Source organism: Coregonus clupeaformis, chromosome 19 (genome assembly GCF_020615455.1).
Source record: "Coregonus clupeaformis isolate EN_2021a chromosome 19, ASM2061545v1, whole genome shotgun sequence".
NCBI lineage: Eukaryota > Metazoa > Chordata > Actinopteri > Salmoniformes > Salmonidae > Coregonus > Coregonus clupeaformis.
Genome location: NC_059210.1, coordinates 3,454,780 through 3,479,676, shown reverse-complemented (window position 1 = coordinate 3,479,676; position 24,897 = coordinate 3,454,780). Strand labels below are relative to the sequence as shown.

Sequence of the window (24,897 nt, the reverse complement as noted above, 5' to 3'; positions counted from 1 at the left end):
GTCACGGAGGCTCTCCGCACTGCTAAAGCTAACTCTCTCTCCTCTGCTCTCGTCCTTCTAGACCTATCTGCAGCCTTTGATACTGTGAACCATCAGATCCTCCTCTCCACCCTCTCCGAGTTGGGCATCTCCGGCGCGGCTCACTCTTGGATTGCGTCCTACCTGACATGTCGCTCCAACCAGGTGGCGTGGCGAGAATCTGTCTCCGCACCACATGCTCTCACCACTGGTGTCCCCCAGGGCTCAGTTCTAGGCCCTCTCTTATTCTCGCTTTACACCAAGTCACTTGGCTCGGTCATATCCTCACATGGCCTCTCCTATCATTGCTACGCAGATGACACACAATTAATCTTCTCCTTTCCCCCTTCTGATAACCAGGTGGCGAATCGCATCTCTTCATGTCTGGCAGACATATCAGTGTGGATGACGGATCACCACCTCAAGCTGAACCTCAGCAAGATGGAGCTGCTCTTCCTCCCGGGGAAGGACTGCCCGTTCCATGATCTAGCCATCACGGTTGACAACTCCGTTGTGTCCTCCTCCCAGAGTGCAAAGAGCCTTGGCGTGACCCTGGACAACACCCTGTCGTTCTCCGCTAACATCAAGGCGGTGACCCGATCCTGTAGGTTCATGCTCTACAACGTTCGCAGAGTACGACCCTGCCTTACACAGGAAGCGGCACAGGTCCTAATCCAGGCACTTGTCATCTCCCGTCTGGATTACTGCAACTCGCTGTTGGCTGGGCTCCCTGCCTGTGCCATTAAATCCCCTACAACTCATCCAGAACGCCGCAGCCCGTCTGGTGTTCAACCTTCCCAAGTTTTCTCACGTCACCCCGCTCCTCCGCACACTCCACTGGCTTCCAGTTGAAGCTCGCATCTGCTACAAGACCATGGTGCTTGCCTACGGAGCTGTGAGGGGAAGGGCACCTCCGTACCTTCAGGCTCTGATCAGTCCCTACACCCAAACGAGGGCATTGCGTTCATCCACCTCTGGCCTGCTGGCCCCCTCTACCTCTGCGGAAGCACAGTTCCCGCTCAGCCCAGTCAAAACTGTTCGCTGCTCTGGCACCCCAATGGTGGAACAAGCTCCCTCACGACGCCAGGACAGCGGAGTCACTCACCACCTTCCGGAGACACTTGAAACCCCACCTCTTTAAGGAATACCTGGGATAGGATAAAGTAATCCTTCTATCCCCCCTTACCCCACCCTCAAAAAATAAATACAAATAAAAAAAATATTGTAAAGTGGTTGTCCCACTGGCTATCATAAGGTGAATGCACCAATTTGCAAGTCACTCTGGATAAGAGCGTCTGCTAAATGACGAACATGTAAATGTATACCAAACATTACGAACACCTTCCTAATATTTAGTTGCACCCCCCCATTCTTGGTACACATGGGAAACTGTTGAGCATGAAAAACCCAGCAGCATTGCAGTTTTTGACACAAACTGGTGCGCCTGGCACCTACTACCATACCCCGTTCAAAGGCACTGACATGTTTTGTCTTGTCCATTTACCTGCTGAATGGCACTCATACACAATCCATGTCTCAATTGTGTCAAGACTTAAAAATCCTTCTTTAACCTGTCTCCTACCCTTCATCTACGCTGATTGAAGTGGATTTAACAAATTACATCAATAAGGGATCATAGCTTTCACCTGGATTCACCTGGTCAGTCTATGTCATGTTCTTAATGTTTTGTATACTCAGTGTATTGAGCATTCTTTTTGTAGCAAGTATTTTATATAATAGCTTAAATTGAAACAAACATATTCATGTGTCAAGTGTTGTTTTATATGTCAGTTCATAGACCCGATGCCAAGGTATTGGGGCATAAAAAACCTGTTCCCAACTGACTTGAATTTTAGGAATAGTTATACAGGAGGAACTGCTCTGGGTAAACAAGATGTGGTGTGTGTGTGTACATTTGTGTGTGTGTTCAGCCTACGTGTTTGTGTGTGTGTTTGTGCACTCTCCTCCAGCCCACGCTCCTCCTCAACCTCAAAGGTCTCCCAATTACAAGTGGTAGGATCACAATCGAACAAGGACAAAATACATCCCACCTTTAAGTCCCCTGTGGCCTATGTGACCTATGCCATGACAGGCTATAGGGGTCAAGATCCAGATCCATACAGGGCAAGCCTCATCTTCCCTCAGTGTAGCCAGCTGGACCTGCACATCTGGGGCTGCTATTGGCAGAGGATCCTGGCTGCATGGGGCAGCAGCTTAGGCTTTAGGCTGCAGCCCATCACTGACCATACTGCACGTGATGGGCCACCATTACCACTTCAGTCAGTCACAGACAGATGCACTTAGCGTCTGTCTGTATGGGAGTTAATGAGTGAGTGCAGTCCAGTACAGTGCAACGGTGGGCTCTGTGGTAATCAAATCTACATTCGTTCTTCTTCTCACAGGGCCATGGTAATCCCAGGGCATTACATACATGTGATAAGATACCACACTGACTCCCTACTATAATGTGCAGTATAATAGGGTCTTATAGGCCCTCACTCACTGTTGTAGTCTTCAAGTGTATACTAAGATGTAAGGGCCGCCGCATACCCAGCACACTGTTATGTTCATTTATAAACACTTATGTTCCTTGCCCATTTCCACCACACTAATGCTCAGTAATACAGTTGTTCCAATCCATTTCCACCACACTAATGCTCAGTAATATGGTTGTTCCAGTCAAGGCCTCTCTACAATGAAGTCAAGTGATGAGGTGGCGCGGGCTGCTGGGTGCCTTTAGCCCCAGCTAGTCAGTTTCTGCTAATGTGTCTAAGAGGGATTAGGACCATAAGTGTTCTCAAATCCTATGAGTGCTCCAGATGTTGTTTTGGCCTGTTACTTACTGTCTGCCACGCTCTCTCTCTCTCTCTCTCTCTCTCTCTCTCTCTCTCTCTCTCTCTCTCTCTCTCTCTCTCTCTCTCTCTCTCTCTCTCTCTCTCTCTCTCTCTCTCTCTCTCTCTCTCTCTCTCTCTCTCTCTCTCTCTCTCTCTCTCTCTCTCTCTCTCTCTCTCTCTCTCTCTCTCTCTCTCTCTCTCTCTCTCTCTCTCTCTCTCTCTCTCTCTCTCTCTCTCTCTCTCTCTCGTTGCTAAGGAGCTACCAGCACTGAACACACCCCTTAAGAAGAGTGTTAAGTTACAATCACCTGACCTTATGTGTATTTACATGGTTAAGCCGACCAGATTGTGATTATATAAATTATCCCTCCCCTGATCTGCTGATCTGCTTATCAAAAGGTTAAACATTTTCATTAACCACAGCTATTATGGTGCAATCGTTATATAACAAAGCACATATGATGTACTATAGTACAGATGAGGGGTTACAATAGAAGTGTCAACTGGTGTATGACGGTGGTGTTAGGATGGCTGTATGAAGTGGTTTGATATGTTCGGGTCACTGGGTGGTCATGATGTCGGTCACTTACCTCTGACCTCTCTTTAGAGACTATGATGAAGCCGTTGCTGTCGACAAGGAAACAGTTGACATCCTGGAGGAAAAGAAGACAGGACATTAATGAAACATCATTAGCACTTATCCAATCATATTTGAACATTATTGTCATTCATGAATTGAATCGTAACTGAACCCAACCCTGTAGAATAGACTCAGTACTCACAACGCTCTGACAGCTGAGAGGGCAGAGACCTTCCACTCCAGTACACTGGAAAGAAAGAGAAAGAGAAAGAGAAAGAGACAGATGAGATAGAGAGAGAGATATGAGATAGAGAAAGAAAGAAAGAGAGAGATGAGATAGATAGATAGAGCGATAGAGAGAGAGAGAGAGAGAGAGAGAGAGAGAGAGAGAGAGAGAGAGAGAGAGAGAGAGAGAGAGAGAGAGAGGGGGGGTGGAGATCAAGGTCATGAGTCAGAAGGTCGACCACCACTCAGAAATAGATGAATCATGTGACTGACTGACAGCAGAGAGAGAGAGACCTATATGGATTTGGAACACACAACCGCAACAACAACACAAACACGGCTGGCTCTATAGCCGGTCAATAGGGTGTGATAACCTCTTCATACTCAGAGAGAGGAGTTAATATACTGTATAAACAGAAAGTGAAAGGTCACTGTTTACTTACGTCTGTGTCATTGGGCTGTGGGTGGAGGTGAGAGACAGAGAGGCAGAGGAGGAGAAAGACAGAGAGATGATCAAATGTTAGCACTTAGCAGATAATCCTAAATGTAGTGCACACATTTTGGTATGTGTGTATGTGATCCCTGCGGGAATTGATCCTGTGACCTTGACGTTGCCATGTTCTTACCAACTGAGCCAGAGATGGATTTGTGTCAGTAGTGTGATATGTCGTTGGGGAGCTGAGTGTGTGTATGTGCGTTTGTGTGTGTGTCTGTGTACGTTTGTCTGAGTTTGAATGTTTGTGTGTGTGCTTGTGTGTGTGTTGGTCCCTTACCTGAAAGGTAATGGCCCATAGCCTCTTCTCCAGCATTTCCAAGGACATCTGCACCCCAATGGCTAAAAATAGAACACGTGCGCGCACGCACGCACACACACACACACATACACACACACTCACTCAGGTCAGTTGAGAGAGGAAAACATGGACTCCGCAAAAACCCTGAACACAAAATATACTGTGACTGTCTGTGAAACTATATTGAGAGGCTGGGTGGGTGTGTTGTTGGGCATTACAGTGGGACAGGAAATCGATTAGGCCTTCAGTTCATCTCGATGCAGTTTGCACAATTAGCACCAGACTGCTGCTGTTTGCATGCAAATGGTCACTGTGTATACACTGATGAGCTAGCGTGAGGCGTGTGCTACAGGTAAATTGTGTCTGGGTGGGACAATGCAAATATCTGCCATGCTTTCATGGTAGACTGTTGTTGTTGATACCTCTGCAGTATTCTGTGTTGTGAGATACTAATGCTGGTAATATTTTATTTAACCAGCTGATTACTGATTAAAATTGTAATTACCTATTGATTGCATAGTTGTCTGATATTTTGCATAGTATGTCTGATGTTTTGTCTATATCATGTCTCTCTTTTTGTTGTGGATCTTTTTTGACGCAGTGCAATTTCTGTACTTAATACACATTTCTGCGAATGAAAGACAATAAAGTACTATCTAATTGAATGTAAACTAATCTAGTAATCTAGTAACAATTTACCCTAATGTTCATGATGGCTCACACACACATGCAGGCAGGTAGGCATGATGCACACAAACACACACAGTCTGGTCACTCTGCTAAAATAGGAGCCCTAACCAAAACCGTAGCTCATCTGCAGTCTGGGGAACTGAGGAGTACCACACACACTAACTGACTGACTGACTGACACAAGGTGATATGCAACACCAATAGTATGGGATGATAGCTTGATGACAGAGATACACATTTAAACCCCCTCTTGGAGTAGAGTAACTTGGTGGTGACATCTTATTGGACAGAATAGAGGAAATGCCAATCAAAAGACCTACTGTATTCCTCCCTGTCAGACATTGTCTACCTTTCCAGAGAGACCAATGACACAGCAGAATGAGTCGTCTCATAATGACATGATCATTGTCAGTAGCAGGCAGGGTTCCTGCCTGCCTGGCATTAGCCACTGGTGCAGCAGAGGTGTTTTGATTGTTTTGCTGCTTTGCTGCAGTCAGTAGTCTTCCACCAGATACAAGGCTGAAAATAATGTAAAAAGAGGCGCACGAACGCACACGCGCGCACACGCACACGCGCACACGCACACAACAACCTTCACTGTGGGCATTTTGGGGCAGACCCCGACACAGCTCAGGGTCCAGCCTTTACAACAGCCTATAGAGACACTCTCATCCTCTGTGAGGTACTGAGCTATATCAGCTGATTCCTCCCGCCCTCGCTGCCTCTCTCTCTCTCTCTCCTCCACTCTCTCTCTCACTCCCTCTCCTTTTTCATTCAGCTGTAACACACTATACTATTTTTAACTATTTTTGGCAAACCAGGCGTAATGCACACACACACACACACACACACACACACACACACACACACACACGTACACACGCACACACACACAAACAGACAAACACTCAGACACACCCACATGGCATGCATATATATGCCATAGAAACGGCACAGCACTCTCATACAGGATCATACAAAGACGTGGTGTATCCTGCAAGAGCGACAGTGCGTTAGCTCTCTCGCACACACACACACACACACACACACACACACACACACACACACACACACACACACACACACATACAGACTGAGCTAGAGTGAACCTCTGGACAGTGCTGCACTCAGACTACCAGGAAAGCAGAGTCGGAAAGAGGACCTGAGAGGAGAAGAGAGGAGAGGAGAGGGAGATCCACTGCTCCAAGAGACAGAGAGAGAGAGAAAGCAGAAGAGAAGACTGGAGCATGTGTTTCTCGACCAAGAACATCTCCCCTTGGGACCCCAACATCTGCATACAGCAGGACAAACAGCTGAACTGAACAACACGCAGCTAAAGGACAGTTAGCAGCATTATCAGATGAAGCATATTCTTTTAAAAGATACTACTGTAGCACTTTTCTTGTAGAATTATTTTAAGAGCTATAGCACTTTGGAGGCTGAAACATTGGCAGATGGTGAGTACTGCACTGTGCTGTGTGTGTGTAAAAGTATCTGTTGTTGGGTAGGTTTCTCATTCTTTATGCTTCTTGTGAGAGAATATTACAACTACTAGGCTAACGCATTGAGTCTGTTCACAGTAAGAAAATGGTTGTTACCACAAAACAGGGTGACTGTTCTCCCCCTCATTCCAGTGCAATTATCAGAGGGAACTAATCCATAAGCTTGTGGGAGCAAAACGAAACCAAGGGAAACTGCCATTGACCAAGCTGCAGTAAGGTAGCATTACAATGCAGGTAGTGTGCACTGGGATGAAAACACAAACTTTAGGGCTTTATAAAACGTGAAAGAAGACTGCAGACATACAGTAGAGTACGTAGCTGAATAACCTTGAATATAAACTTTGCATGCAGACTTCTAGTATCGGAAGGGGTGGATATGAAAAAGTTAGTAAGATAAATAAGATAACATAAATGGACATGTTCTATAGATGTACAGCATGAGTTCACACTGTATAACCTTTTTTATACACAGTAGTTCTCAAACCTCTCCTTGGGGAACCTCAGCCGTTCCATTTATTTGAACTATTCCACAGCTGGCACACCTGATTTAACTTGTCAACTAATCATCAAGCCCTTGACTAGGTGAATCAGGATGAGCTAGTCAAGGGCTGCAACAACATTATGAAATGTCTGGGTGTCCCCGAGGACAGGTTTGAGAACCACTGCTCTACAGTACATTGAGACTTAACTGGTTTTGCGGTCTGACAACAACACAGTTTAGGATGAGAAATAACGTAGAATAAGAGACAGTACAATAGATGTAGAGTTCACACTGGGGGCTATGTGTTCTATGTGTTTTACCTCCCACCGGACAGCCATCTGGAATCATAACTAGCATCTGTGCTACAGTCTAAACCCTGCTGCTGCTGCGGAGGATTGAGACCATGGTCCTAATCTGGGGCAGGAATAACTGCACATTTACAACCCATCAATGAGTTAGTCACATGTGGGATGCGGACGGAGGCCTAATCTGATGTGATCTGTGTGATGGTGCACTTGATGATACATGCTGTCAAACGCACTTCGCAACACCATCGCTTGTAATTAAACACTTGGTATAAATAATGTGTGATACTGTGATACACTCACCCTTGAGCTGGAACTTTTGCACATACAGAGAAAATATATTGGCACCCTTGCACTTTACAATGGAACACAATGGAGCAAAATGTTATGTTTTCTCTTTTTAAAACTAGTTGAATGACTATTTGTACCCTGTAGACAACTGGAACTTACCACAGGTGAGATCAATTACACAGTAAACAAGATAACTTGCCTCCAACCAAATTAATGAGAATTCAGAATAATTTAGACCAGGTTTATTTTTTGGCCTTTCATGTGAACAATCTCAATGTCAGTTTAGATGTTTTTCTACTTCTTCGTCCTGTGTAGTTGTAAATCAAACAAATACACTTGTGAACACAAAAAGGTTTTTCTATTTGAACAAATTTTTAAAGAAATAGTAAATTGTGCAAGGGTGCCAATATACTTAAACACATCTGTACAGACGACCATGTGTTCCAACACTAACACGTCTATCTACCCTCCTTCTGTGGGCAAGTCTGTACTAAATTATTGATGCTAGCTTTTTGTCGTCGTCCCGCACCTCACCACCCCAAAAGCTTCTCTCAGTGTCTGGTACTGTAATTCAATGAAAGGCAGCGCCCCACTGGAATGGACTCCCAAGTGCTTCAATAACTTCAATTTGACTACTGTACTGGACGTGCATGCTTCCCCCCAAAAAAATTAAGACCATTGAGTGAGTGAGAGCCCAAGTAGGGAAGTGAAAGCTGATTAAGGGACTGAATGAGAAGTGCTCTGACGTGGGAGGGAGAGAGTGAGAGTCTGTGTGTCTGTGTGTTTGGGTGTGTGATACGTAAATGGCAAGGGTGTGGCCAGAGGCATCTTCTGTTCAAAGCCATAACCACAGACAATTATGAAATACATTTAATGATGTACCTCCCCTCAATCTGAGTGTTCCTTCTTTTATACTTGTCCTCAGCTTAGGTCAGTGTGTGTGTTGGCGTTTGTGTGTGTGTGTTGGTGTGTGTGTATATGTGTGAGACACCCTTAAGGAAAGTTTTTGCAACACTTCACATGAACTTTCACATGTGGATTTTCACGTGATCACATAACCTTTCACATGTGGTTTAAAATGTACACATGAGATTTCACAGGTGATGCCCTGCAAACAAAAATACATTGTTGTGATACACACACAGTGTTTTAAATATACAGAGTTTTCAACTTACATATTTGACATTCATGACTACATTGTGTATGTTTATTTATACAGTAATTATTATTCAACATGTCCTTGCCTGGGATTTGAACTAACAACCTCTTGGTTCACAGCATTCTGATCTTCCTGCTACACCAGCATGTCTGTGTCAGGGTCTGACTTCATCTGTATTCTTACACTTTAGACTTCAGAGTAAATCTCAGCTTTGATAAAAAAATAATTACAAAAATCGGAATGTATTCAGACCCCTTTACTTTTTCCACATTTTGTTACGTTACAGCCTTATTCTAAAATGGATTAAATTATTTTTTCCCCTCATCCATCTACAGAAAATACCCCATAACGACAAAGCAAAAACAGGTTTTTAGACATTTTTGCAAATTTATTAAAAATAAAAAATGTAAATATCACATTTACATAAGTATTCAGACCCTTTACTCAGTACATTGTTAAAGCACCTTTGGCAGCGATTACAGCCTTGAGTCTTCTTCGGTATGATGCTACAAGCTTGCCACACCTGTATTTGGGGAGTTTCTCCCATTCTTCTCTGCAGTCCTCTCAAGCTCTTTCAGGTTGGATGGGGAGCGTCACTGCACAGCTATTTTCAGGTCTCTCCAGAGATGTTCGATCGGGTTCAAGTCCGGGCTCTGGCTGGGCCACTCAAGGACATTCAGAGACTTGTCCCAAAGCCACTCCTGCGTTGTCTTGGCTGTGTGCTTAGGGTTGTTGTCTTGTTGGAAGGTGAACCTTCAACCCAGTCTGAGGTCCTGAGTGCTCTGGAGCAGGCTTTCATCAAGGATCTCTCTGTACTTTGATCTGTTCATCTTTCCCTCGATCCTGACTAGTCTCCCAGTCCTTGCCGCTGAAAAACATCCCCACAGGATGATGCTGCCACCACCATGCTTCACCGTAGGGATGGTGCCAGGTTTCCTCCAGACATGACGCTTGGCATTCAGGCCAAAGAGTTCCATCTTGGTTTCATCAGACCAGCAAATCCTGTTTCTCATGGTCTGAGAGTCCTTTAGGTGCCTTTTGGCAAACTCCAAGCTGGATGTCATGTGCCTTTTACTGAGGAGTGGCTTCCATCAGACCATTCTACCATAAAGGCCTGATTGGTGGTGCTGCAGAGATGGTTGTCCTTCTGGAAGGTTCTCCCATCTCCACAGAGGACTCTGGAGCTCTGTCAGAGTGACCATCAGGTTCTTGGTCACCTCCCTGACCTGGGCGGCCAGCTCTAGGAAGAGTCTTGGTGGTTCCAAACTTCTTCCATTTAAGAATGATGGAGGCCACTGTGTTCTTGGGGACCTTCAACATGCATAAATTTTTTGGTACCCTTCCCCACAGCTGTACGGACAATTCCTTCACCTCATGTCTTGGTTTTTGCTCTGACATGCACTGTCAACTGTGGGACCTCATATAGACAGGTGTGTGCCTTTCCAATTTTTACATTTTAGTCATTTAGCAGACGCTCTTATCCAGAGCGACTTACAGTTAGTGAGTGCATACATTTTCATACTGCCCCCCCGTGGGAAACGAACCCACAACCCTGGCATTGCAAGCGCCATGCTCTACCAACTGAGCTACAGGGGAATCATGACCAATCAATTGAATTTACCACAGGTGGACTCCAATCAAGTTGTAGAAACATCTCAAGGATGATCAATGGAAACAGGATGCACCTGAGCTCAATTTCGAGTCTCATAGCAAAGGGTCTGAATACTTATGTAAATAAGGTATGTCTATTTTTCCTTTTTAATAAATTTGCAAACATTTCTAAGAACCTGTTTTTCGCTTTGTCATTGTGGTGTATTGTGTGTAGATTGATGAAAAAATAATAATATTTAATCCATTTTAGAATAGCTGTAACGTAACCAAATGTGTAAAACGTCATGGGGTCTGAATACTTTCTGAATGCACTGTATTTATCATTGTGATTCAGGAGTAACGTTAAAACAGAATAATATGCCCCACCAACATTAGACATTTTTACAGAAAACCCTCAAATTGCTGAAATAAGTAAATTAAATACATTGAGAGTCAGAATAACTGATAACTAAAATAGCAGTGCAGATGGCACTCTTTTGCTTAGCAGAGATTTATTATAGATAATTAATGTTTAGGTGGAAGTGTCACGTCATGTGAAGGTTTCCAAAAACACATTTTCACATGATTTCACGTTTTCACATGATTTCCCATGTGAAATATCACACAAGAAGTGTTCCAAAAACACGTTTTCACATGATTTCACGTGTAATTTCACATTTCAAGTGTGAAATTGTGTGATTTTCCACATGTGAAAACATGTAGTTCAACATGTGATAATATGAAACTACACTGTTAGCTATTGCTGTTAATTTAGTGGTAGATGTTGTGGTCGTTTTCTACAGTAATAGGATACTGTATCAGTGTTTTGCTATACAGTATATTTACTGCCAATCGCAATGCACTTGGGTACTTTTTGGCCTGTCCTGCAAATGAACTTGGCATGCCTCACTTGCAACTAACAGTAGTGTTGAAAATTATTCTGTACATGAAAACTTAAGCGAAAAAGTGCATATTGTGAGCACTACGTCATCACACACTGATTTTTGTCCTCAACAAGTCAGGTTGGTGGAAGCACACCATTGGTGGGAACATTCGTGGCAGTTAGCCATGAGAGAAAAAGTACTTCTCAAATTTTGAGCAATTCTATCCCCCAAAGATATTACGGGTGATAACTATACAACAGTCTATTTTACATGGGAATCATAATAACTGTCCAGGACCTTTAAGTTACTTGAAAATGCATAATTATTTTACAACATTTGCAGAACAGATAGTGTCAAAGGAGGTGCTGTACTTGTATCTGCATAGCCATCAAACACTTAAACTGCTACAACACTTCCACTGATGGTTGGCACAAATACACAGACAGTTGACCACACCCACAAATATGCTAATATATCTTTAATGCTCACAGATCTGGTGGTGTAGCTGCACTGTAGCAGGACATTTCAGGTTCCTTGCAACTAAGAGATTATGAGTTGAAATCCCATTTAAGGCTAAGTCCCAATGGTGGTCACAGTTCAAGATTTTACAGTAATTGAAATCAGAATACATCAGAGCAATCTTGAGGGAATCCTATTTGAGTCAGAAAATGATATTCATATGATAGGTGCTATACAAAACAGCGCAAAGAGCCTATCCAATTGACAATCTCTTAGAAAAAAATATAAACTATTGAAAACCAATACTTAAAAATGACTGATATTGGCACAAGATGGAGGGAACATAACTAACAAAATTACAGTTAATGAAAATGTATGCTTAATCCAGTATAAATTAATGTATAGAATTTATTATACATGAGACAAACTTCACAAATTCTACAGCACAACGACAGAGTCATGTCTTAAGTGTAAAACTAACAATGACTCAATACTCCATGCCTTCTGGGAATGTTATAAAGTCCAAAAGTTATGAGCGGAGTTAGAAAGTTGGCTGTCAGAAGTATTACAATGTAAATGTACTTTTGTCTGTCTGCATATTTCAAGACATGGCATATGAGGGTGCAGTGAGATAACCGATGGGTTGGACGATACTTTTCTTGTCAATCATGCAAAAATCTCTGAAGCTGGAGACTCTTATCTCCCTCACTAACTTTAAGCATCAGTTGTCAGAGCACCTTACTGATCACTGCACCTGTACACAGCCCATCTGAAATTAGCCCACCCAACTACCTCATCCCTATATTGTTATTTATTTTTGCTCATTTGCACCCCAGTATCTCTGTTTGCACATCATCTCTTGCACATCTATCATTCCAGTGTTAATACTAATCGTAACTATTGTACAATTGTACTATTTTGCACTATAGCCTATTTATTGCCTTACCTCCAACTTCAAAGTTGCTACATTTGCACACACTGTATATATATTTTCTGTTGTATTTTTGACTTTATGTTTTGTTTTACCCCATATGTAACTCTGTGTTGTTGTTTTTATCGCACTGCTTTGCTTTATCTTGGCCAGGTCGCAGTTGTAAATGAGAACTTGTTCTCAACTGGCTTACCTGGTTAAATAAAGGTGAAATAAAAAAATAAAAAATAAATAAATAAATAATCTAGGAAAAATGCATACTTAAAAACCAAAAAAACACAAAGCAAAGGTCAAATGCTTTATTATCTAAATGTTGAAAGTGTGTGGGTGACTGAGAGAAACAAAATGGTGCAGTTTGAGGCCATGTGGCAGAGAGTGATGTGGGCGCTGGAGATGTGGGTGTGAGCATGTGGGTCTGGGCAGGTGTGATGTAGTTGATTGTGTGATGTTGTCATTTGTATGTCTATGTTTTGTATTGTTCTTATTTTTTTATAAAAATGTGGGTTGGGTCACTTAGTTCGGTTGTTTTCTTTAACCTCTTAAGGATCGGACCCTTTTTTAAAATTTTAGCCTAAAATGACATACCCAAATCTAACTGCCTGTAGCTCAGGACCTGAAGCAAGGATATACATATTCTTGATACCATTCAAAAGGAAACACTTTGAAGTTTGTGGAAATTTGAAATTAATGTAGGAGAATATAACACATTAGATCTGGTAAAAGATAATACAAACCAAAAACATGCATTTTCTATTTTTTTTTTTTTCATTATCTTTGAAATGCAAGAGAAAGGCCACACTATAATATTGCAGTTTAGGCGCAGTGTGTGTGCAAAGTTTCAGATTGATCCAGTGAAGCATTGCAATACTGGACTATTTTGTATCAAGTCCGCCCAAATGTGCCGAATTGATACATTTTCAAGTACATAACAATAGAGAACATACAAAAAGAATATGGTAATACAAAATGTAAGTTTACACACTCCCAGGAATGTCATACATGACGGATCATTAGCTTATACCATGCTAATGATCTAATTATGTTAATGACCCTCCCCGCACTGCCATCTAGATGTGTGAAAGTTATGGAATCGAACCAGTGGGCTCCCGAGTGGCGCAGCGGTCTAAGGCACTGCATTTTCAGTGCTTGAGGTGTCACTACAGACCCCCTGGTTCAATTCCAGGCTGTATCACAACCGGCCGTGATTGGGAGTCCCATAGGGTGGCGCACAATTGGCCCAGCGTCGTCCGGGTTTGGCCGGTGTAGGCCGTCATTGTAAATAAGAATTTGTTCTTAACTAACTTGCCTAGTTAAATAAAGGTAAAATAAATAAAAAAAATACACTAACTTTCACATATCTAGATGGCCATGCGGGGTGGGTGTGGAGCCAGAGACAGCAGGGGTTCTAACTGTAGAACCCAGTTCCTACATTTGAATATAAAAATGGATTTTATCAAACAAAACTATGCTACATTTTATCTCTGGGACCCTTAGGATGACAAATCAGAGCAAGATTACTGAATGTAAGTACATTATTTACCTTCAGAGGTGAATGTATCAAACCAGTTGCCGTGATAATTTTGTTGTTGTTGTGCCCTCTCCTCAAACAATAGCACAGTATTTTTTTCACTGTAATAGCTACTGTAAATTGGACAGTGCAGTTCGATGAACAAGAATTTAAGTTTTCTGCCCAAATAAGACATGTCTATGTCCTGGAAAGTGTGCTGTTACTTACAACAGTCATGCTAATCACATTAGCGCACGTTAGCTCAACCATTCCGTATATGGGACACCGATCCCGTAGAGGTTAAAAACTGCAGCGTTATTGGTGCTGGGTTATTGAAATATGTCCAACCGGGTCAGATCAGAAGACTGGAGGTATGGTTTAGTAGGGGCATGGCTTTCAGATAGTTGTTTTTGGTCATCCAAATAAGTAAATGTCATTCCTGTTCATCTGTTCTGTTGTATAGTTATCACATGGTAAAGTTGAACATTTACATTTTTATAGTTTCAATAAGGCTTACAGAAGTGTGTGAGCACCTTAAAAGCCTACATACATCCCATTGTTGGGATACAATGAGGTGGTGTACTTTATTATAATTGTAATATTATAGAAGAATGGGTAAAATGCCCACAAAATATGAAAAATTGAATTTGCAGTATGTAAACATAACATGATCAGGAATTACATTTACTCTCACTGGTGGCCAATTAGGTCTAGCTGATAGTCACGCCCCGAATAAGCCACACCTCCTGAAAATACCTAAGGATTACGTTAAAAAAGAACCAGCTGCTAGGTCAACCCAGCATGAGAGTAAAATATGCCCAACTGATGGTTAAATTAACCCATGTTTGGGTAATCCCAACAACCCAACTTGTTGGGTTATACACTCAACCCAACTGGCAAAAAAAAAAATATATAAAAATATGTCAAATATTTACAAGCGCCGGGTTACCAAAGAACCCAAATTGGGTTGTTTTTAACCCATCTTTTTTTTGTGTGTGATGCTGCTGCACTGGTGACAGCTCCAGTCAGTGACAGAACACTGTGGTTCTTCTGATTTCAGATCAGATGTACTCATCATGCTCTGATTACACAGGACACGCACCGCACACCTCACATCTCACACAGTGAAACAGAAGAACACCCAACAAAGATACACTAATGTAACCAAGTGCACCTAAAACTGGGAAACAGAAGCAAGAACACTTCATATCGAGAATTGAGAAACAGAAGCAACTACACTTCCTACTGAAAATTGAGAAACAGAACCAAACACACCCAATACTGAGAAATACAACCAAGCACACCCAATACTGAGACACACAAATATAACCAAGCGCACCCAATACTGATGCGTACATCTCAGGCGTCAAACTTCACAAATCCAAACAATACTGCATGTGCCCTCAATGCCTTCTAACTCTACCTACAGTTGAATGCAGGAAAGAATGTTGCATAACCCTAGTGTCAGTCTATACATATATAGAGTACAGACTATGAGAAAGTAAGAGGAAAGGAAGAGGAGGAGAGTGATGCAGGGCCTTTGTGGAGTGATGACAAAAGAAGGACCTTGAGGCTCCTCTAAACTGGCTCTACTGAGTGGCAGCAGAGGCACGCATGATGGAGCTACATAATCTCTCTAATCATGAAATTAATGATCTCTCTCTCTCTCTCTCTCTCTCTCTCTCTCTCTCTCTCTCTCTCTCTCTCTCTTCTCTCTCTCTCTCTCTCTCTCTCTCTCTCTCTCTCTCTCTCTCTCTCTCTCTCTCTCTCTCTCTCTCTCTCTCTCTCTCTCTCTCTCTCTCTCTCTCTCTCTCTCGTGTGATTGTCTGCAGGTGAAAGATGAGGGTTGTCTGTGTGTTCAGTAGAAAGTTAACTTCATCTCCGTACAGTACTTGCATTTACTTTGGGCTAAGCACATGCATCCGAGCACATGCATCAAGCGCTTTTTTGACTGAACCCCCCCCCCTTGAAATACCAAGGAACTAAAAGGGAATCGAAATGGATGAAAAGGGAAATGAAGTGTTTAACAGTCAGAGGGGTAAGAGGGTGAAGGATAGAATTATGTTGTTCCAAATCAGATGGAAAAGATTGTTGTCCTTACTAATCTGTACATGTACTCATTATTCATTATTATATAAGATGAGTGTTAAAACTGCCAACAATCTCTCTCCTACACATCCAAATACGCACCATGTATTGCTCATCTGATGACTCCTTTTCTCTCTTTCTCAATCTCCCGCTCTCTTTCGCTTTCTTATTCTTTCTTTCTGTTTTTGAATTTACCAGGGCTCTGCATAGCTGGTGGGTGGCACAAGGACGGCACCTACTGAGAGATGCCAGTGCCAGTCTATGGTGGCACCAGAGTGGGCAGAGCAGACATGCAGCCCCTTGACAGGACCCACCCGGAGAGCCTGGGTGAGTGACTACCACAGTGGGCTGATTGACAGAAAGAAGTGTTCAATCGATTCAAGAATTTCCTGTACGTATATTTGACTTGGCATCCAACAAATTCTGGGGGTTGATTTAGATTACTCAGACATTTGGCGAAATCTTGTATTGGTCATGTCATTAAAATGCATAATCAAATTCCTCTCCTTAATTTTCTCCTCTCCTCTCTCCCGAGACTATGCAGCCCTGCCCAGTCTGCTGCTGGTACTGCTTGGTCTGCTAGTGGCAGCTAGCGGATGTCCCACAGTGTGCATCTGCAAAAGCAATGGCACAGACTGTACAGGCCTGGCTCTGCTCTCCCTAACCACCGTCCTGCCCCTGCTGCCCTATGACACCCGCACCCTCCGCCTGCCCCACAACAACCTCTCCTCCCTAGGCAATGGGGACCTGTCCAACCTAAGCGCTCTGGAGCTTCTGGACCTCTCCGACAACCACCTCTCCAGCCTGCAGCCGGGGGCTTTCTCCGGACTCAGCAGCCTCCAGTGGCTCAACCTCTCTGGTAACAACCTGGGTGACTGCCCCCTTCCTACCTCTCCAGATCCCAGTAACCAGACGGAGGTGACACAGAGTAACGGGAGTCGCTGGGGACTGAGCCGAGAGCTGTTCCATGGTCTGTGGACACTGAAAGGGCTGGACTTGTCCCTGAATGGCCTGGTTGTTCTGCCCAAGGGCCTGCTGGACGAGCTCCAGGGCCTGGCCTGGCTGTCACTGGCTGGAAACAAGCTGCAGAGCTTGGACAGAGCTACCTTCCAGCCTCTGGGCAGCCTGTTGAGCCTCCAACTGGCAGGGAACCCATGGGAGTGTGACTGCAACCTGAGGGACTTCAAGCACTGGATGGAGTGGATGCTGTACAGACGTGAGTGTTATGTTGTGTATTGAAAGGCTTTAAGGTTACAATGTTTCATGTACAGTCAAGTCATTTCGCCTTCGTTCCATGTCATGTACTAGTTTGATACTGTATCAAGTCTGTAAATGAGATGGATTAGCTATTGATAGTGTTAATGATCCACTGCATTGCTCGCTGTGTCTCAGACGGGCAGGTGGATGCTGTGAAGTGCAACCTCCCCAAGGAGCTGAGGGGGAAAGACATCCGCAGCATCCCTATAGAGATGTTCAACTACTGCCTGCAGCTGGATAACCAGGACAGGGTCCCCGGCTACGACGGGCCTCGAGGAGGACGCCCACCCTGCTTCGGTCTGATTAACGGGCCCATGAACGGGCCCCAAATCAACCAAGAAGACTGCGTGCGCCAGCGCTACCGGCCCATTAGCGTGCGCAGGGCCTGGGGGACTCAGATCGTGGCGGCGTGTGTGTGTGGCGTGGTGTGCGTGTTGATGGTGGTGGCAGCAACCTACGGCTGTATCTATGCCTCTCTCATGGCCAAGTACCAGAGGGAGCTGAAGAACAGAGGGCAGCCGCTGATGGCGGGGGAGGGAGGGGGGGAGACAGACGCTGAGGACGGAGCTTGTCTGTCCTCCCCAATGTCACCAGATGAGCCAGAACTGAAGGAGTCCAGCCCGATAGTCCACGGATACAGAATAACAGGCTTTTGATCATTGTTTTTCTGACTAGCTGAAATTCCTGTTAGAAGGATTCAGTGGACTGAACTGCATATCGTACTCCTCTGTGCTAGGGCATTCTAGGTGAGGGAATGTATAGAGCTGAGCATGCATATCCCTGCTGCACTTTGCTGGTGGTGGATCATACAGGTGATCGTATAGAGGAAAATAAAAAACGGGACAAACTGGAATCCTGCTTTGCTTCAAGACGTGTGGATGCTCTGTGATTTGTTCTGCCCTGTGTGACTCTTTAGTCAGCTCTCCAACTGTGTGGTAATGGTTCTGGCACCTCGGTTAAGAGACTTTCCTAGAAATAGTCTTTGAAATTGTTATTATTCTTTGAAGTTATTTTTGTTTGAAGCAGAACATGCCAATAGATCATAGATGAAGTCAACATATTGAATATCCCTGTCCAATATATTGTAACTGCTCCTAATGTTTTGCTACAAAAATCCCAGGTATATAATCCCAGTAGTGGTTGTCGCTCAATTAGTTGGATGAGAGAAAACCAAAATACAGTTGACATGAATGTACTGAGAAATTAATGTTAGACGGATGCAGTCTTTTTTGTGTATTAGACCTGTGCTCATGTGCAGTTGCTTAATCCTCTCTCTACTAATGTAATATTCCAAATCATATCTTCATTAATCAAATCTATGCAGAGTAAGCCTGCTTTCAATGGTCCAAAGCCATAAAATACAACAGCATACTACTGACCTCTAGAGGATGTTATGATAACAGCAGCTGAAGAGTATCAGTTCCATGGATAGCAGCCATATTCATTACAAACTGAAACTAGTTGTCAGCTATTTCCATTTATCCATTTCGAACTGTCAAAGGGATCATAAACACTGCCCTAAAACAGGTATATATAACTATCTCCTTATTTATCCAACCCTTATTTTTGTCTCTAAGTTCAAGTTGAAATCTCCGTAAGGTGAAACAGCGCCACTGGTCGCCCCAGGTGCATTTGTTATTGTTTTTGTTTTGTTTATGAAATGAAGTAGAGGAGCATCCAGCATCATGGTAAAATAAAATGGTAGTACATACTCTGCTGTTCTATCGCGCGTGCAATGATGTCTGAGGGGAAAAAACAGTGTTCATTGTTTGAAGTAATGTCTTTGTTGTTGTAATATCGCAAACGGAAGTAGCAGTTTCACCTCTACGGATTCCAGCTTTAAGGGCCATACACACCCTATGCAAGCAGAGCAACGGAGTGTCGTATACAGTCCGTTCCAAAATTTGAGCCACACAAAAGTAAAGCGAACTACGTAGAAAACAATGCTCCATCGCTGCGTTTGCGTAGTTTGCGTGGTGTGCAGCGGCCTTTAAGCACATTCAATATTTGCTCTTTAGTTTTGCTCGACAAGACGAAGTGAGATAAGTGATATTCTGTTAATCATGCTGACGAAAATAAAGCATTTATTTATCTAAGCTGCCCATCACAATTTATTCCAGCTGATTTTTTATTGTAGCTATATTTATGAAAAAAGCCTATGAAGAAAACACCTTATGAAGATGTGAAAACCATCACAGTTGTCACAGATACACTCAACAGTAACCCTGCTCTTTTAGGGAATTTCACAAGACAAATGGAGTGTTTCCCTCTCCACAAGAGAAAGTGTGTCAAACATTTAGCAGTAGCACCCCAGAGAACACTACTACCAGTATGGTCACTTCAATACACATAGAAGCCATAAGATGCATCAACGCCTCCAGCATTTGTGTAAAGCAGCCAGACATTTCAGAGAGTAAAAGAAAGCAGAAGCTTACCTCCAGCCATGGCTGTCTTGCCTCCCGATGACACAGTCACAGCTGTGACGGCTATGACATACTTCGACGCCCCTGTCACAAGAGAATCAACCAATCAACAATCAGTCTCACACAACCTCTGAAGTGGCGTACCGCAGTTTCGCAGGCCCCCCGCAAGGTCTGAGAAAGCCCCCCCCCAACCCAGCTAGCTTCCTACAATTCTACACATTTTGCCATGGGGCATATAGAAAAATGTGCAGTTGTATAGCTAATCTCATGCTATTCTGCACGTTTTGCAATGAGGCTGAGATTATTTTGCATTTTTAGAGCTAATTTCCTGCTATTCTACACATTTTGCCATGAGGCTGAGAGAACATTTAGCAGTTTTACAGCTAATTCCCTGTAATTCATTATTTAATATTTTTACATGGCTTATGATGGGGGGTCGGAGTGGTACGCCAGTGAACCTCTGACGTATTGTAGGTTTGTTAAGTTATATTGTCAAGTCAATAATAGAGTATATCAGAGTTGGGGTCAATTCAGTTTAAATTCCTGCCAGTTTGGACTTTGATTATGGCATTTCTCAATAGTAACGGAATTCACTAGACTGGTGCCAGGTCGGTTTGTGTTGTCTTGCCAACTCCTATGGTCATTGTCACCGCAAGTGTTGGTAAGACAGCACAAACAGATCTGGGACAAGGCTAGGAATTGACCTCAAGCCTGGATCATATGGTAGGCCTACCTGTCTGGTCTTTGTTGTCATTGTCCTCCACTGGCATGTAGTAGAGGAAGCGTCCGGGAGGGTTCTCCATGGCCAGGCGGTACCACAGGGGGAAGTGGTCCACGGTGAACAGGTTGTCCTTATCAGCTGGAGTCAGGAACTTCCTTTGGAGCAGGAAGTTAAGAGAGAGTTTAGATTAAATTCCTCGGTCGTATTCATTAGTGCACAATGTAGGAAAACGTTTTGCAAAACATTGTTTCTTATTGGACAAGTTCAGGTAGTGCCTCCCTGTTTCTTTAATTTGGTGCCTAATGAATACTTCTGTGCTCAAAGGACACAGTGAACATACAATATAATTTAAGGCTAATGTAGGTTGTTTGACTCACTTGGCGACCCTGGTCTCCATTCCGGTGTATCTGGTCAGCCGGATGATGCCAGAACGAGTTCCCAGGAAGGCTGCCTCCACACCCGCCTCCATCCTGAACATACACAAATGCACAGATTGGTCTTTACTGCACTCAAACACACATGCTGTCCCAACTTCCTCTGGGGCTGCCTCCTCTCCTTGTTCGGTCAGGCTTCAGCGTTCGTCACCACCGGCCTTCTAGCCACTGCTGCTCCTCATCTCATCATTCCATTTGTTTTGTCTTGTTTATTACACACACCTGGTTCATATCCCCTCATCAGTACCTGTATAAGTGTTCCCTCTGCCCCCTTGTTTTTGTGTGTGATTATTTATTGTGGAGGAGAGAGAAGCTCGGTGAAGCTCTGTGTATTTTATATCGCCGGGAATATTCCCTGTGTGCCTTGTATTTTCCAGTGCGCCTGTTTTGCGCACTGGAGTGTTTCTACGCATTACTGCGTAACTCTGTGGTTCAGAATAAATCCTGTTATTCTGTGATTTACCCTCATTTTTACATTTACATTTTACGTCATTTAGCAGACGCTCTTATCCAGAGCGACTTACATGATTATTATTATAATTTAATTTTTTTTCTTCATACCCCCTGTGGGAATCGAACCCACAACCCTGCCGTTGCAAACACCATGCTCTATCAACTGAGCTACATCCCTGCCGGCCATTCCCTCCCCTACCCTGGACGACGCTGGGCCAATTGCGCGCCGCCCCATGGGTCTCCCGGTCACGGCCGGCTACGACAGAGCCTGGATTCGAACCAGGATCTCTAGTGGCACAGCCTTAGACCACTGCGCCACTCAGGAGACCCTCCTGCGCCTGACTCCTTCAAAATCACCACATCACAGAATCACACACCCGAACATGGAGTCAGCAGGAGAGGAGCACCTGCCTTTAGTCGTGGCACGGGTCCGGGAGCATTCGACTATGCTAACCAGCTTGGGAGAAGCGATGGATCGCCTGGAGAGGAGAGGACCCGATCTTTCGGGACCAGCTGAGCGACCGGATCCAGCCACCCACACCCCAGCACCCAGAGGGATTCATATATCTCGACCACGGGATTTTGACGGGACAGCTGCCCTCTGCCAGGGATTCCTCCTACAAATGGATTTATACTTCTCGAAAAGGTGTCTGCCCTCGTCTCCTGCCTCTCGGGGAAAGCCCTGGAGTGGGCCAACGCGGTCTGGAGTGAAGGAGGAGCCGCATTGGACAACTTCGGGGAGTTTGCTCGCCTCTTTCGGGCCGTCTTCAATCACCCGCCCGAAGGTAGAGAGTCGGGCGAGTGGCTGGTCAACCTGAGACAGGGGACGGGGACCGCGCAGGACTTCGCCCTGGAGTTTCGTACTCTAGCGGCTGGGTCCGGGTGAAACGAGCAGGCCCTCATCGACCACTTCCAGTGCCATCTACGAGAGGATGTCCGAAGGGAGCTAGCCTGCCGGGACACCACGTTGTCGTTCGATCAACTGGTGGACATGACCATCCGGTTGGACAACCTGCTGGCTTCTAGAGGACGTCCTGGAAGGGGCCTGCCCGTTCTACCCCCCCCCCCCCAAACCAGATCACGAGATGATGGAGCTGGGTGGAGCGGCGATCCGGGAGAGCGGAGGACGACAGCGCCAGTGTCACTCTTGTGGCATGGGAGGACATTCTGCTGCACGCTGTCGTCTGCGTTCTTTTGGGTCTGGAGGCGGCAGGCAGGGCACTCTCGCGTCACCCCAGGTATCGAACACCCACACACGTTCAGAGCCCTCTGCTGCGCACTGTACCCTACACATCCACTTTCCTGATTACACGGTAGTTCCCCAGTGTAAGGGGGGGGGCTTCCTCCGAGGCTGCCTCCTCTCTTTGTTCGGGCAGGCTTCTGCGTTCGTCGTCACCGGCCTTCTAGCCACTGCTGCTCCTCATCTCATAATTTCATTTGTCTTGTTTATTACACACACCTGGTTCATATGCCCTTATCAGTACCTGTATAAGTGTTCCCTCTATCGCTGGGAATATTCCCCGTGTGCCTTGTATTTTCCAGTGCGCCTGTTTTGCACACTGGAGTGTTTTTACGCATTACTGAGTAACTCTGTGGTTCAGAATAAATCCTGTTATCCTGTGATTTACCCTCCTGCGCCTGACTCCTTCAAAATCACCTCATCACACATGCGCACACATATTTACATACGCATGCACACACGCAAACACACAACACACACACAAACACTAGCTAACATGAAATGAAATTAGCTCAAAATCTTGTAGTCTCACCCAGATGCATTGAGCATTATCGCCTGCCAGTAGGCTTCTAAGGGGGCTGTCACCACAGCATCAAACAGGGTCTGCTGCACCAGCACCTCGTCACCTGGAAGTCACAGACACTCAGTCAACACCAAATCTGCCTGATATTATACTTGTTTATTTGTCTTAATAATAATCCTTATTATCCCCATTAGCCGATGCCCTCGCAACCGCTAGTCTTCCTGGGGATCCACAAAAATTTGTTAGGATTAGGGTTAGGGTAAAATTAGCATTGGTGTTATGGTTTAATAAATGGTTATCTTTGGAGGATGGAACAGGCTGTAGAGACAGTACTCACACTCCAGGTCAGGCTCCTTCCCCTGCAGGTAGCGAATGACAGCCTGGAGCTGAGAATATTTGCGGTGGTGAGGGTCAATGTCTGTCTCACAGTACGTCCTGAACAGAAAGGATACAGTACGTCCTGAATGGATGAGGGGTTTTCACTCCATGAAGTCCAAGGGCCATTTAAGACCAATAAAGTATTACAGTCCAATAATCTATCATTTAGAGTATTACAGTCCAATACTCTATCATTTAGAGTATTACAGTTCAATACCCATTAATTTAGATTTTTACAGTCTAATCATTTAAGCATAACACTCCAACAATCTATAGTCTATAATATTACTGTCCATTTTTCATTTATTTATCCATGCTTACCACTCAGCGGCTATGGATAGATCAGGGGACGTCAGGTCATGCAGGCCTGAGGGGAGATTGGATGAGACCAGTAAATAAATCAGATTGTTCTGCAGTAGATGAGTGGCAGAGAGAGTGGCCAATGGCACTTACCCTCTTCCACAGAGACTGTCCCCATGAACATCAGCTGTCCGTGACCCCTAGTCAGCACCATACCAAAACTGCAGAGGGAAATACATACAGTACAATGTGGAGTGAGATGTTCAATGACTTTATTGAATCCAATAGGCCTATGACTACATACCACACTCACTAACATAGTATCACACTTACCTGAATGGGGTCTCGTTGATGGTTGTGTAGAAATAGTCATTTGTTAAGAACAAAGGCCTTTTCTGTTGTAAATAAAACATTTGAAATGTGTTATGAGGCAGTTGTTACAATCAATATTCAATAATTTTACATAAACCACTGAGCCACATTTAATCTCCCCACACACAAGGTCTCAATTACCGCTTTGTCCACTGATGCTCTCACGTTTAAAGACAGAGTGCCCATCTCCCCTTTCACCATGGCTGTCCTTAGCTGGAAAGAACACACACAGTAACGCACACAATTTCTGTTGAACTTTTATTCAGTTACCTTACCAGCACAGTTAAAGCCCAGAACAATACATTCATACCTAGAATAGGTACAGGTGTTCTACTGTATTAAATATATTCATTGTGTTGTCAGTGAATAATGTGATATGGTATGTACAGTATAATGTATGTGCAGGAGCTGACTTTTCTATGTTTCAGAGGTTTCAAATGAAACGGCCCCACTGACTG

At 44.2% G+C, this 24,897-nt stretch overlaps 2 protein-coding genes across 3 annotated transcripts in view; one reads left to right on the top strand and one right to left on the bottom strand.

The window, feature by feature from the left end:
* LOC121531704 (voltage-dependent calcium channel subunit alpha-2/delta-4) overlaps positions 1 to 24,897 on the bottom strand; it is an 87,068-nt gene that overhangs the window by 13,605 nt on the left and 48,566 nt on the right. For both annotated transcript variants that reach the window (XM_041837089.1, XM_041837090.1), the window contains exons 17-29: positions 24,581 to 24,652; positions 24,401 to 24,462; positions 24,221 to 24,288; positions 24,089 to 24,134; positions 23,727 to 23,824; positions 23,399 to 23,492; positions 21,117 to 21,209; positions 20,752 to 20,894; positions 20,031 to 20,102; positions 4,431 to 4,492; positions 4,101 to 4,115; positions 3,635 to 3,679; positions 3,443 to 3,505 (exon numbers count right to left, since the gene is read on the bottom strand). In XM_041837089.1, the coding sequence (XP_041693023.1) occupies positions 3,443 to 3,505; positions 3,635 to 3,679; positions 4,101 to 4,115; positions 4,431 to 4,492; positions 20,031 to 20,102; positions 20,752 to 20,894; positions 21,117 to 21,209; positions 23,399 to 23,492; positions 23,727 to 23,824; positions 24,089 to 24,134; positions 24,221 to 24,288; positions 24,401 to 24,462; positions 24,581 to 24,652 (933 nt within the window). The remainder of the gene's footprint in view (positions 1 to 3,442; positions 3,506 to 3,634; positions 3,680 to 4,100; positions 4,116 to 4,430; positions 4,493 to 20,030; positions 20,103 to 20,751; positions 20,895 to 21,116; positions 21,210 to 23,398; positions 23,493 to 23,726; positions 23,825 to 24,088; positions 24,135 to 24,220; positions 24,289 to 24,400; positions 24,463 to 24,580; positions 24,653 to 24,897) is intronic.
* On the top strand, positions 5,906 to 19,991 carry LOC121531705 (leucine-rich repeat and transmembrane domain-containing protein 2-like). Its single transcript, XM_041837091.2, has 4 exons — positions 5,906 to 6,598; positions 16,537 to 16,665; positions 16,883 to 17,554; positions 17,731 to 19,991. Exons 2-4 carry the CDS (start codon positions 16,584 to 16,586, stop codon positions 18,249 to 18,251), a joined length of 1,275 nt encoding a protein of 424 aa, XP_041693025.1. The 5' UTR covers positions 5,906 to 6,598; positions 16,537 to 16,583; the 3' UTR covers positions 18,252 to 19,991.

What these genes read in the sequence shown, in the direction of transcription:
- LOC121531705 (XM_041837091.2), top strand. Translation starts at nt 16,584, where the DNA reads ATGCCAGTGCCAGTCTATGGTGGCACCAGAGTGGGCAGAGCAGACATG. An exon ending in GACCCACCCGGAGAGCCTGG is followed by an intron (nt 16,666 to 16,882) that starts GTGAGTGACTAC and finishes GAGACTATGCAG; the next exon opens with CCCTGCCCAGTCTGCTGCTG. An exon ending in GGAGTGGATGCTGTACAGAC is followed by an intron (nt 17,555 to 17,730) that starts GTGAGTGTTATG and finishes GCTGTGTCTCAG; the next exon opens with ACGGGCAGGTGGATGCTGTG.